Source organism: Aplysia californica, unplaced genomic scaffold (assembly GCF_000002075.1).
Source record: "Aplysia californica isolate F4 #8 unplaced genomic scaffold, AplCal3.0 scaffold01034, whole genome shotgun sequence".
Taxonomy (NCBI): Eukaryota; Metazoa; Mollusca; class Gastropoda; order Aplysiida; family Aplysiidae; genus Aplysia; species Aplysia californica.
The window spans coordinates 39,208-52,820 of record NW_004798304.1 but is presented as its reverse complement, the minus strand read 5'-3'; the positions used below and the strand labels follow the sequence as shown (position 1 = coordinate 52,820).

At 42.2% G+C, this 13,613-nt stretch overlaps 1 protein-coding gene across 1 annotated transcript; it reads left to right on the top strand.

The window, feature by feature from the left end:
* The first annotated feature begins 1,025 nt into the window (after positions 1–1,025).
* LOC101857528 lies at positions 1,026–9,341 on the top strand. The gene is made up of 3 exons (XM_005111265.3): positions 1,026–5,169; positions 6,283–6,446; positions 8,491–9,341. The coding sequence occupies exons 1-3, from the start codon at positions 1,836–1,838 to the stop codon at positions 8,857–8,859; spliced, it is 3,867 nt and encodes a 1,288-aa protein (XP_005111322.2). The 5' UTR covers positions 1,026–1,835; the 3' UTR covers positions 8,860–9,341.
* Positions 9,342–13,613: the final 4,272 nt, after the last annotated feature.

Here is a 13,613-nt window from a genome sequence, read left to right as displayed (position 1 = left end):
GGGGGGGGCGTGGGGAGATCATACTCAAGACGAGAATCACTGTTACAGTGATGGAACAAGACAACAAAAAGGCGTTTTGTCGGCTTTCCCCTTGAACAGAGTTTGCTGACAGAACACCTCTTTTCCAAAGCCGCGGCGAAAAAAAGGGCGTTTTGTCAGCGAACTCTTAAAAAAAGGCGTTTTGTCAGCGTAACCATTTAAAAAAGGCGTTCTTCCGAAATTTGAATGTTAATTTATTCAAAAACTAGTCACATTTTCACTTTGATATTTTCACACAAGTTAGGTTACAGGTTAGACTATCGATTTAGCAAATAAAAAATTTTCGCTTCAAAATGAAAAAAAAAAAAGGCGTTTTGTCAGCTGACAGCAGTGCTTACTGAGGCACTGGAGCTTTGGTGGAAAAAAAAAAAACTTTGTCACCTGAGTCTGAGGAGGTCACAGAGGCCGTCGAGGTTTGCGACACCGAGCTGATTTTGTTCTGTGACCAATGTGCACTCTCTCACTGGGAGAGATATCGACCCTTGGCCCAGTTTCCTGGCCCATGGTTCGCGCTCGAAATAAAAACTGGCGGCAAAGTTCACAGCTTTCTCGGAGATTTATGCTTTTTTTTTTCCCAATATATACAACGTCGCAGTTAATGTTTCTTCCGGGTTTTGGGTGTCTTTTGGTTTTTTTCGTTCTTGTCATGTAGATCCGCTGTGCGATGGTGTGGGTGGCTAGCGGGTGCTCTAGTATGGTTTGCTCCTTCTTTGCTATCGAATATGTGTACTATTATATTATTGTTCCTTATCTCTCCTCCGCTTCTTTTTGTGGCCTTGGTCTACTTGTGTTGCAAGTGCGGTAAAATTCTTACTAAAACTTTTGTACATGGGCGGGGTGGCGACTCAGGACTTAGGGAAGTTTAGATTCTAAATGCCCAAAGAGAGGTTGGGAGTACGTTAGTAGGCTTACTGTTGATGATGATGATGATGATGATGATGAAGAAGAGGGAGAAGGAGAAGGAGAAGGAGGGGGAGAAGAAGAAGAAGAAGAAGAAGAAGAAGAAGAAGAAGAAGAAGAAGAAGAAGAAAATGAAGAAGATGGAGGAGGGGGAGGAGGATGGGGGTGTGGAGACGGAGAAGAATATTACGTTATTAACGTCTCTTCAATGACACAGGTTTTAAGCTTACTTTCTCGTCTTCTCCCACCCCAGGAATTCAGCCCAGTTTCCACGCCCCTGACTGTTCAAGGTCTATGATCTTCACGAGGAACATACAAATAAACCCAAGTTGCTTCATTAGTCCCACCAGAAAGGAAAAGTAGAACAGGAAAAGAAGATCTAAAAGCGTTGGATGTTACTTCTCTGCACCAGGAGTTTAATGGATGATCTGGTTCTACCTAATTACTATTGCAGGCGCTGCATCGATTTGTTGTGTCTAACGCACTCTTACTTTACATCATAGTCAGTTATTGGTTTTATTGGCTGGAACGGTTAGAAAAACCTACCAAAGAAGCTGTTACAAGCGAAGGTCATTGCTGCACTTTAAGTCCTAGGTGTTGACAGTACTTTCTCACACTCCCGCATATTCCTCTGGTTTCGCCGACTCTTTGTGTTGCTGAGCGAGCGGGGAAAGTTATGGATCGAAACGCGCGCTCAAAACGCCGGTGAACCAATAGATTGCTGCTGTCCGCCCTGTGCGTGCGAGTGAGTACCAGTTTTTTTCTTCAGTTTCGCCTTTTCTTCAGTGGATCATGTTCATATCTTGAGTTTCTCCGAAGACGCCTTCTTTTCGCCTCGTGAGCAAAGAAGAACGCTTGCGCGTGTGATACGTGACGTGACTGAGCACTTATGGATCATGAAGGGTTCTAGCCTTGAGCTAGGAGAGAGTGGAAAGATAAGATTGTTCACAGGACAAAAGTCCGGATCTGTGGTTGACGGGACAAGTCGCGACCACGTGTCAAGGCCAACAGCTGACCCAGAAAGTCTAGGCGAGAACATGTCTGAAAGCCTCATTATGTCTGAGGTTCTCAGGGCGTATTGCTTGTCCGATGGAGAAGACTTTACAGGTACAGAGACCAGGGGAGATAGCATGACTTCCTTCGGTTGGCAAAACAGTAAAACACCGACTGGAGTTATGGAAATTTCAGGAATTGGACCTACAAGCACGTCAAACTCTGGTGGTGGTGCTGAGCCCAAGCTGTGTCAAAGACAAGCAGATGCTGGTATTCTGCACGGTAGTCCCCACAGTAGTGTTGGAAAGACCTTTGACGTGTCGCCAGTCATAGGAGATTTTTCCAAAGAGGTTGATGATTTTATCGCGGCTGTATCCTCGTCCGCGCCACTCCCTGCAATCTCTGACGCCAACTTTCCTTTTGATGTGTTGGCGGCCTCGGACAACTTTGTTTCGTTCTCTGGCCAGGAGGTTTTTCCCAGTTGCCAGCAGCAACAGCAACATCATCACCACCACCATCATCACCATCATCAGTCTATGAACTACCGTGGAAACACTGGCCAGACACAACAACACTTGCAACAACAACAACATCAACAACAGCAACAGCAACAACAACAGCAGCAGCAGCAGCAGCAGCAGCATAGCCATGGACTCCAACAGCGACGATACAAAGAACAGCAACAACAATACCTTCCTCTTCATCAACACAATCATCAGCAGCAGCTCCAAAAACAAACACAACAACATCCCCATTCTCTTCATTATCAGCGGCGGCAACAACGACCGCAACAACAACAACAACAACAACAACAACAACAACAACAACAACAACAACAACAACAGCAACAGGAATCGAATGTACGTCCTGAAAACCAACAGAAGAAGCGAAAATACCACCCGCAGCTTCTCCAAATCTTCTCTGTAGACGACCAACACCAGCAAAGTGATAGTTCGAGAAATTGCAGGAAAAGCTGTCAACACCTGTCTCAAGTAGCGCGTAAGCTTATGTCCTGGCAACATCCGTCATCTCTTGGTGCAGCCTTGCAAAACGTTGCTCACGACGTTCTGAAATTCGGAGACGTGAATGACGTCGCAACCAGCACAACTGTCGTGGGGGGAAGAGGTCAGGATACTCCGATCTGCACTGAGACGTCATCGCGTCCGGTGACGTTGTCATACCCAGTGACGTCATCGCACGGTCTGCCGTCGCCGCCAGAGATCATAACAGTGCCTGTTGGCATATCAACAGAACATAGAGGGCTCTCGAGTCTCTTCAATAGGTCACAGGTCGGAAATGATCAAAGTGAGGAATCCCAGAACGGATTGGACAACGGTAAAGAAATAGTTGCCCACAACAGCTGTTCGAATCCCAGCCCTGGCTCGTTCCTTTCCTCGACATTTGTGCAGCAACCGCCACGAACCCGCGGAGTCAGCGGTCGGGCAGAGGGTTGGCGAGGAGCTGGGTGTGTCCCCATGATGCACTCAGACGTCTGTGAGAGGGGACAAAATCGAGACCAGGATGAGTCCGGCTCTGAGAACAGCCAGAACAACATGGCGTCCTGCCAGGCTGAGAACCACCCGACAGGCGAGCCTCGTCCGTCAGTGGCTCAGGAATTCCTGGTCAGCTCAATGAAGCAGCAGAGAAACTGCTCTTCAGTTTCTTTTTCCCCCACGTCGTCCATTTCCTCCTCCTCCTCCCCCACTCCCTCCTCCTCTGTTGTCAATCCCTCCTTCAATTCTTCATGTCTTTCTTTCTACTCCTCTTTATCTCCTCAGTCAGAAATGAGCAATACAACTGGAGTTATTTCCGATGAAGGCAGTTACAAGATCAGCAGAGGAGAACACGTTTCCTCCCCTGACATCGAATCCATCAAAGGCATCGATTCTCCTGAATACACGACACTGCGACCTGTGGCACGAATACACTCCACAAACTTTCACACAGAGAACGCCCTCAATGCAGGATGCGAAAACCCAAACGTCAAGGTCCTGGAGAAAGTTCTGGGTGTGCCTCCTAGCGGGGAGACCGAGACGACCGTGAGCGGTGAGTCTGACATCCAAGGTTGGCACATCTCGTTAGACAGTTTCTCCCACCTACAGACAAACGCAACAGATAATGACATTTGTACAGAGTCGTACAAACACAAAATGGTGCCACAAAAGCGAAGTTTTTCTTCACAAGAGGCTGTGACAGGAGGTGATGAAAAGACGAATGTGAGGAAAAAGAGGAAAGCCACATCGCCGATGACGAAGGTTTGCGCTGATAAACGCCAAAAAAAATATTCTGGAACTGGCGGAAAGCAGATAGACCAGGCCGTCAAACAGGCGTCTAAATATTGTATAAAGGGTTTTGAAGACCATTCCCCGATCAGCTATGTTGAGTCCTCTTACCCACTGACTCATGGCCCTCAACGTGTGGTGAAAAAAACAAACTCTCAGGCAAAAGAGCACAAACTTCCTCCTTGCAGAATCTGCGGGGATAAAGCTTCCGGTGTCCATTTTGGCGTGAATTCCTGTGAAGCTTGCAACGAATTCTTCCGCCGAACTCTCAAGTTCAACAAAAACTACGCATGTGCAAGGCAGAAAGACTGTGACGTCAGTGGTTCTAGGCGGAATGTATGTACATACTGTCGTCATCAAAGATGTATCAGAGCCGGTATGTCAAGGAACAGAATCAAGACTGGTCGGTATTCTCACAAGAAAAAGACCATGGACGCTTTAGAGATTATTCAGATTCAGGAAGCGAATGGATTCTCCGGCGATGATTTGTTTCTAGAGAAACTGATTCAGAAGGTCAGAGGTGTGTTCTGCAAATACAAGCATCTGGAAGTGGATTTTGAAGAAGACGAACTTGCGAGAAAACAGTTGGAGTTTCATAAGTACTACAGTGATCGAAAGAAACGCAAGCCACACACAAAGGGCATCGACCTCAACAAACAAGTAATTCAGCCTCCCTTAAAATGTGTCTCAGAGACCCCAGACAACTTGGGCAATGCGTGTAGCTTTCAAACCGTTGTAGACTCTCAGTACAGCGATAATGGCGAACAAGATGAAGACTCGGTCAGAAATAAGCCGGCTATTTCCAAAGTTTGCATGAAAAGTTGGGAGTCGTGGACCATTGAGTTCATTCACTTGCTGAAAGAGATCCCTGGTTTTCACAAGCTCAATTTGCGGGACCAGATGTCCTTGATAAAGACCTGCATACCGCAGTGGTACATCCTCAACGACTACAAAGGTGAGAGATTCTTTGGTTTGGCTTATTTTCTTTTAATTTTGCTGGGTTTTCTCCTTAATTTGGCAGGTTTTCTTCTAGATTTTGGTTAGCGTTCTTAGGAAGCCAAGTACAGTGTACATGTATTGTCATTTTCTATTGTCTTAAAAAGTAAAAAGTTATACAAATACTTTCTCTCTCTCTCTCTCTCTCTCTCTCTCTCTCTCTCTCTCTCTCTCTCTCTCTCTCTCTCTCTCTCTCTCACACACACACACACACACACACACACACACACACACACACACACACACACACACACACACACACACACACACGCACCGCACACACACGCACACACACACACAAGAAAGAAAAGAGGAAAACGTATTCCTTATTCCCAATAGACCATTAAAAGATTGGCATATATAAATCATACTGATATGCAGGATACAAAGATCTAAGGTTGAACACTGAGAAGGGAAATTCATTCACTGAACACTATCTCAATTGAAGATTTCTATGATTAAAAAAAAAAATTATTTATTTATTTATTTTTTGTTTGTTGGGGGGTGGGGGGGGGGAGATTATATAAAATCTTTGAGAATAATATTGTTCTTTGCATGTTCATAATTATAAAGCTCAACGCAGTAGCCTGATGGTTTTGGCTTAATCTGTCTCCTTGACTGATTTTGGACGCATTATAATTACCTGCGACAAGAGAAATAAATAAGGGTTTTATTATAATCCTTTTTCTAAATGTAAGATGTATGCATCAATTTCATTCCGTTTTGTAAATTTGTTGGGGGATGTTTTTGTTCTGTTTCGTTTTTTTGTTTTGTTTTTTTGTTTCTGTCTAAGTTTTCGTTTTCTATCTTTTTTTTGGGGGGGGGGAATGGTGGTATCGCATGAATTAAATGGTCGAATTCCTACAAAGGCATGACTGAAATCGTCTACATATTTCACAACAAAGAAACTGATTTCTTTAACTACAACATCGATTTGAACCGTCATTATTTCTAACCTGTAACTTATCTATCCTTCAGCCTTTTCACCATTGATATTCACCCCCAACATTCCTCCGTTCCTCATCCTTCCATTCCTCATCCTTTCATCACTCATTATTCCATCCCTCACCAGGTTTTGACAGCTCCCTGCGAGTGACCACCAAAGTGAGTGGTCAGACGTACCATTTTGACGAGTGGGCAGAGCTGTTCAGTCCCGACTACGCCGAGAAGGTGTTCCTGCTCACAGACAGGCTCAAGAGGATGAGGCCTTCCGACACTGTCGTTATGCTCCTCAAGGTGAGCATACTATTATTATCTATATATACACCTATAGCGTATATGTGAGGCATCATGGTGAAATCAGGTGCTCTTCAAAATAAGGTAATCGAAAAAACCTGCTTGTTTCTCCCCCTTGTGCAATTTTTTTCAATTTTCGGGGGTTTTTTGGTTCAACACCTTGTATGCCTTTTTTTGTTTTTAAAAAAACATATTTTTGTGTGGATTTTACAGAGAAACATTGATCAAAGGCACAAATAAACGTAGGTTAGCAGTCTTCAATGACACCCAAGCTTTGACGGCCATTTTCTTGCTAATTTCACCTCAGAGATCAGGCGACCCCCACCTCTTTCAATCACAATAATGTCGACTTCTATTCTAGATAGAGGGGTATTTTGCCCGCCAAAAGCAAGACAAATAAATAGACTTTAAGTTTGACTCCATGCACCCGAAAATTTACGAGAGCCTGATTCCACCGCGTCGTGACATGTATAGATCGATAACGTTATGAAAATATAATTCTGGTGGTGCGTACCTTTGCGTCACTTCTTTAAAGGAAACTACACACTCTTCAGAGCGTAACCCTTGACGGTGATAGATGAGTGCTCTGGTGTGATTTGCTCCTTCTTTCCTGTCAGACATCTGTCTATCGTCCTTATCTCCGCTCATTCTTGTTGTGTATGTTACTCTCTTGTAACACCTCTTAACTTCGGCACTTATATGACCATATTTTGTTGCAAATATCGTAAAACTTTTGACTAATACAAAAAAAAGATCTTCAGATTTAAACGAAGGTGGATTTAAATATTCTTATCAAATAGACGGAACTAAATTTTCATGATTTTGAGCATAAAGAATGTATTAAATGTGATGTTTCGATCGTTGTGATCGTTGTAAAATTCACCAAAATTGAGCCATTGGTTTTCTTTTCCATTCTCGAAAAAAGTTAGCGCTCGCCGTTTACTGCAGGTTCAAAGTTGCATTTGTAGGGGGTTACTGTGGCCGAGTTGTTTGTGAGCTGAGGCGCACACTGATGTCAAGTGAGTGTGCCGGTGACACTGGCTTTAGGTGGATGTGCCCTTACCTCTAGTTTAAGAAGAAAAAAAACTGGGCGTTGCACAGTGACAACGTTGTGTGTGCATTTCCTTTTTTGTGTGATGTTGTGTATCATAATTAATGCATTTATGTATTGGTGTGTTTTTATTTATTTGTGTATTCTTCTTGTGCTTGATTTATCATCCATTGGATCGCCTCTAACAGATTACAACAAATCTCCTCCACCCCTTCACTCCTCCTGGCTCTCTGCTTTCCTTGGTGTGTCCCGCTGCTCCATGGCTGTCTATTCTCAGTTGTTGTCGTGTCATCTCTTTTTCTGTCTGCCTCTACTTCGTCCTCCCTGTACAGTGCCTTGTGGAATGATTTCAGCAAGGCTTGAAGAACGTGTTTATGCACGCCATTGTAAAACAAACTTCCAGGCCATACCTTTACCGCAAGTGTTACACTCTCAGTCAGGATTGGGCTGTCGAAACCAGCCTCCCAATTAATTTCTGAATTGAGCCAAAATTTTAAAGAAATATAGTCGGGTACAGATATCAAGAACACGTAGAACTGGAAATGACGGATAGCTCGTACAATTTTCCATTCACCGACTGATACCTCTTTAAATTTTCGTTATTTTATGTTAACCCAAATTACAGGTGAGTCCAATACATTTCGCTACCTGAGAATTACAACGTTCTAGATCTGTTTTGGCCGTTGTAAGTTACTAAAAACATAAGGTTAGAATGCAAATGCAATGTCTGCTCCATCAAAATGGTAAGAATATTCGGTTTCATTATCAAGATATTCAAATACATGTAATTGCATGCATTCGAAAAAGCTTGGCATTGTGAGACTCAAAACTTTTTCCGTCAAATTTGTCAGAACTAAGTACTGACCAGATAGAACGTTTTCATCATAAGGTACCGAATCGGTCTGTCCCCGACGTATTTGAGTCATCAATGCCCAAGTGTATATGCTCAAGTGTATATCTCCCCCCCCCCCCCCCCCCCCTTTGTTTTTGTAGATCATCGTGATCACCAGTGCGGACCTCGCCACCCTAGAGGACAGAAGAAGTGTGGAAGACCTCAATGACGTATACGTGCGCTGTCTGCTACATGAACTCCGGAAGGCGCCAAACGACTCTCGCCTGTCAGTCCCGAACGCTTGCTCACGGAACGCCGACAACCCAAAATGGCGGAAGATGTTCACAGACATAGTGTCGGTGTTGGTGGAGCTACGCACGGTAGTGTGCAACTACAGGCGGGACATGTTCCTCAGCCAAACATCTATGGGCGGTATGATGAAGACGTCTAGTAAAGTGTTGTGCGAGGTACACTCGCCCGTCGCATGTGCTCCCTCAGAGAAGGAGAAAGCGGAGATTCCAAAGGAGTAGCATAGAATGCGCGCTGAATTCAGGCTACTTGCAACTAATTATTTCTGCAGATTCGTTGGTCGCAACATTAACTTAGTTGGCATCATGCTGGACTATGGAGCGGATGTCCCTGGTTTGAAACCTCAGCGGAACGTCTTGAACTTAGGTTGTTTTGGGGGAGTTTTTTATCGTTTGGTTTTATTTTTTAGGGCTCACTACCCATTTGGCTCGGTCATATCAGTGATAAAAGTTACATTCGGAGGTCCCACCTCTTATATAACTCTAAAGAGTTGAGAGGGGTTTTAAACCTATACACTAACCAGTGATAGATTCGTCGACTGAAAATGGAAGCGATTATGTGTCCATTTTGGCAAAAATAATAATGGTAGCACTACTGAGGCTTTCAAATTACTTTTTGTCGTGCCTGTAAATATCAAATCAATTTATCTGCCGGTGATTTGCGGGTGCTTTGGTGTAGTTTGCTCCTTCTTTCCTATCATACATCCGTCATCCTGATCTCTCCTCCAATTCTCTTTTTGTGTTTGTTACTCTCTTGTTACACCTCTGATCTTCGGTTCTTATTTGACCTTATTGTGTTGCACATGTCGTAAAACGCTGACTAAAACAGTAGTTTTACCTCAACCGCACCTCCTGCTGTGTCTGTGCACAGCTAGTGGGTTCTCTTGACAACCACATTTCTAAATCATGAATACTCATATTGTGATTTGCTGTCTTCTGTGATTGAATTGTGTCTGTCAACAGCAAGGCTTGGGATATTGAAGTCTTTAGCAGACATTTTCAAGGAATAAGATAACGTACTCAGATCTGGAAATGTCCTGGACTCAAATATAAATCTATTCAGTAGATAGTTCTCAAAAAGGCCGACAGTTTCTTGATCTGTGATTTGAAACCATCTACACCAGCGCTCGACAACTGCTTTTTGATCGCCAACGCCCACTTTTGCTACTTTTAAGACATTAAAATTTCCGTAGCCCCCCACCTACATGGACAATGTATTTCCCTGTGAGATTTTCGCAGCAGACCATATTACCAAATTGCCCACAAGCGGGTGGTATTGCCCAGACTGAAAATCTGTGACCTAAATGTACAGAACATGTCTGATTTGGTTCAACTTCGTTACATGTCCACCTTCAGCTAGTTCTGCATCCTTTAAGGCTAGGAGATAAGATGAGATGAGACAAGAAGAGTTAAGATAAGGTAAGATAAGATAAGAAAAATAAGATGAGAAAAGATAAGATAAAATAAGATAGATAATATAATACAAATCTTTGTCGTCCACATGCTGGCACATTGGTTTGGTGTTTCACACCACACACACACACACACACACACACACACACACACACACACACACACACACAAATACACTCACACACACTCACACACACACACACACACTCACACACACACACATACACATACGCACACACGTACATGTACGTTTTCCCACATCCTCTCTTCCACACACATCTGTATATAGTACACATACACATTATAATGTGTAACACTAAGTTTGCATTCACAAACACCCATTGTCATAGTCCCGAATGAACGATAATTGTAGACAATAATAGTGTTAACCTAGATACACAATCAGTATTCTGACAGTAACCCCGATGGTATTCTAATGATACATGCCTTAAAGGTTATAGAAATACTTATTCATGTATTATTATAAGTTAAAACTGTAGGAGTTTAATGGATGGTGGTAAAAGCGACTTCCAATATCTCTATTAAAAATTTGTAACACGTCCGAAGCCCAGGTCTTTTACTCCGTTTTGATCTTTTAATACGTTGTATGAGAGAACAGGGGGTGTTAGTTGTCCGAAAAGATGTAACTGATAATATTTTTGGTGACTTGACTTTGAAAATGAATCTTTGACTTAGGGATTTAACAGTTGAGGAGTACACGAGAAAAACGGGCATAGTTACAAACTAAAAATTGGGACGGTATCCGTTTTGAACGTTTGGGGACTCATAACTTCATTTTTTTTTTTTACTGGTGGTTTTTTTTATATGCTTGTTTAAACTGGAAATCTAACAACAATGATAAACAATAATTTCACAGAAATACAGTTATGAGTCAATGAGGGTTCAAAATTGATACCCTTACACTTTTCCGCTTTTAATTTGGCCCGTTTTCTCTCATGGACTCCTCGATTCTTTTCGCCTCTTCACCGTCAGGCCATTTGGCTGAGGCACAGAGAAGTTCGATTCCCTTGTAGGGGGGGGGGGGGGAGAGATTTTTTTGATTTTTTTTTGTAATTTCCGTTGTTGTCGGGGTTTGTTTTTTTGTGGGGGGGGAGGGGGAGGGGGTTCTTTTGCAGGGTGTTTGGTTTTTTTGTTGGTTTTTTATTTTTGGCTTTCTAAATCGTGTATCCCCGGCTGCGTGCTGGTACGTTGTAGCTATCTTATCCAGTGGCGTCTGGTGGGGTGGGGCTTGCATCGGTAGATTTTAATTAGCCCAACAGAAAAAACGAAAGTCCCAAAATCATGTCATTTATAAAGAGTGTATTTTCCTGGTTGTAAACGTGATATTGCCTGTATCAAGTTTGCAGCACATTTAGGCGATACATGTATCGTGTTGTCATTTTACACGTGTGTTTCGACTGTCTTTTCAGTTACATGTATTATGCGTCTTTTATAATGACGTAAATGACCTCAGTTTTGGTCATGGTAACATATCCTCCCATCCCACCCCCTAATCCCAAAACGCCTCATGACAAAGGGGACATTTTTGTCTTTCATGTGTTAGTGAGTGTGTGTGTGGGAGAGGGAGGGGGATCTTTCATCATAATACTGCTCGCAGCTGCGGATCAAAGAATGTTCTTTTAGGGGAAATTGAACTTTGAAGAGCTAAGTCTTTTCAATACTATATGTTTTTTTTTCTTATTTCTCTATAAATTCATTGAAAATGTCCCTTTTTCTTTAATACCTCTGATTTTTATTGTTACAGTGTTGTATGACAATGTTAGTATTACTGCCCTTATTAGTTTACATGCCCTGGTACTGGACCTGTTGTTCTAATACAGTCGGAGTGCATTGTTCGCAAAAGAATTTTTCAAATAAATTTGTTGAAATACATAATAAAATGAGTCAATTTAAGAAAGGATTTGTTGTTTCTATGGCTCACTGTCCTTTGCTGTTACTTACAGTATGATTTCCTTATTTCTGCTCATTAGAAACAAGCACAGTGTGATTAGTCTCATCGCTCCCAGGGAAAAGTGACAGTTGTCCAGAAGTACCCTGTTAGCTTTGGAAGCACAAATATGGTACAAAATGCCATACCGCATATGTCAAAATGGTTATGTGCAAAGGCATATGGCTTGTCTTTGGTAATCTTAAAAGAAAATTAAGAGTTTGCCTTTAATTTGAAAATTGTAGACTTTCAAACAGTAAAATTCACTTTTCCCAAAATGGGAAAAGTGTGACTACCGTCGTTTTTTCCCTGTAAGTCTTCAATTGTTTTTAAAAGATTTGGTGGATTCGGTTCATAAAGTAAGATTCGACTGTCACATTTCCCAGTGCACTGTTTTGTGTTATTTTATAATTTCTAAATTACTGTAATTTTGTCTTTTTTTTTTAAGCACCAGAAACCTCATTATTTTTTTACTTTGATTTAATGTCCTGTGGCATCTTGTTCTTGGATCACTCGCTGTCAACTTCAGTAGCAAAAACTTTAAGTGCACCCCGCCCCAACCTCCCTCTTACTTTTAGAGGCTAAAACAGCATCTAAACACAGATAACTGTTGCCTCTATCAACGCAGTATCAACCCTTTAAGTACATACTCACGATAATTCTCTCCATCCATCCATCCATCCACCCACCCATCCACCCATCCATCCATCCATCCATCCATCCATCCATCCATCCATCCATCCATCCATCCATCCATCCACCCATCTACCCATCTACCCATCCACCCATCCATCCATCCATCCATCCATCCATCCATACATCCATCCATCCATCCATCTAGAAAGAATCATGTTTTCGGAGCCAACGCTTGGAATCAAACGTGAGAACTAATTCTCAAACAGCGTCTACCTTTTCATTCAGATGCGTTCTAAATCTCCCAACAGAGAATAACAAAATCTCCAACTTACTGACTCAATACATGAACCAAAAAATATATATATTATATATATTGTCCATCAATATCTGATGTAAAGTTATAGAAGATGGAACTTTCTTCATAAGCTGCCAAGTCAAGCAAAAATTACTGCTGTGTTGCCTAGCCCTCACTTTTGAGTATAGTAAGAAGATTGGAATGTGTTGTTAATTTCGTAGCCTTCATGATAGCGAGGTTTTTGTTGTTGTTGTTGTTGTTTTTTTGGGGGGGTTGTTGGTTTTTGTCCTCTCACGGCCATATTATGTAATGACTTGTTGATATATTTTTAAAATATTTTCTGTGAATATACATATATACGGCTACAGTTTCTCTCAGAAACAGCTCACCTGATATCGACATGGTTTTATTGTTATTTTTGCTCGTTTATTGTTGTTATTTTTTTTGTTTTCTCTGTTGTGGTGAAATTATTGACCTTTTTTCATGTTACGTTTTTTTTTGCGGATAATGAAAAATAAATATGATATGGACTTGATATTCATTTCAAGTTTGTGTTTTGGTTTGTTTTCCTGAAATGCTCTTCACTGAAGTTCCAAGGTCTTGTTTTTTTTCATGCCTTGCAATTTTACGTTTCTAGACTTCCACCCCGCCCCCGCCCCCCTATTTCTGTCTGTCTGTCTGTCT

Coding starts and splice junctions, on each gene's coding strand:
- LOC101857528 (XM_005111265.3), top strand. CDS start 1,836: ATGAAGGGTTCTAGCCTTGAGCTAGGAGAGAGTGGAAAGATAAGATTG. Junction 5,170..6,282: donor CATCCTCAACGACTACAAAG/GTGAGAGATTCT, acceptor ATCCCTCACCAG/GTTTTGACAGCTCCCTGCGA. Junction 6,447..8,490: donor CTGTCGTTATGCTCCTCAAG/GTGAGCATACTA, acceptor TTGTTTTTGTAG/ATCATCGTGATCACCAGTGC.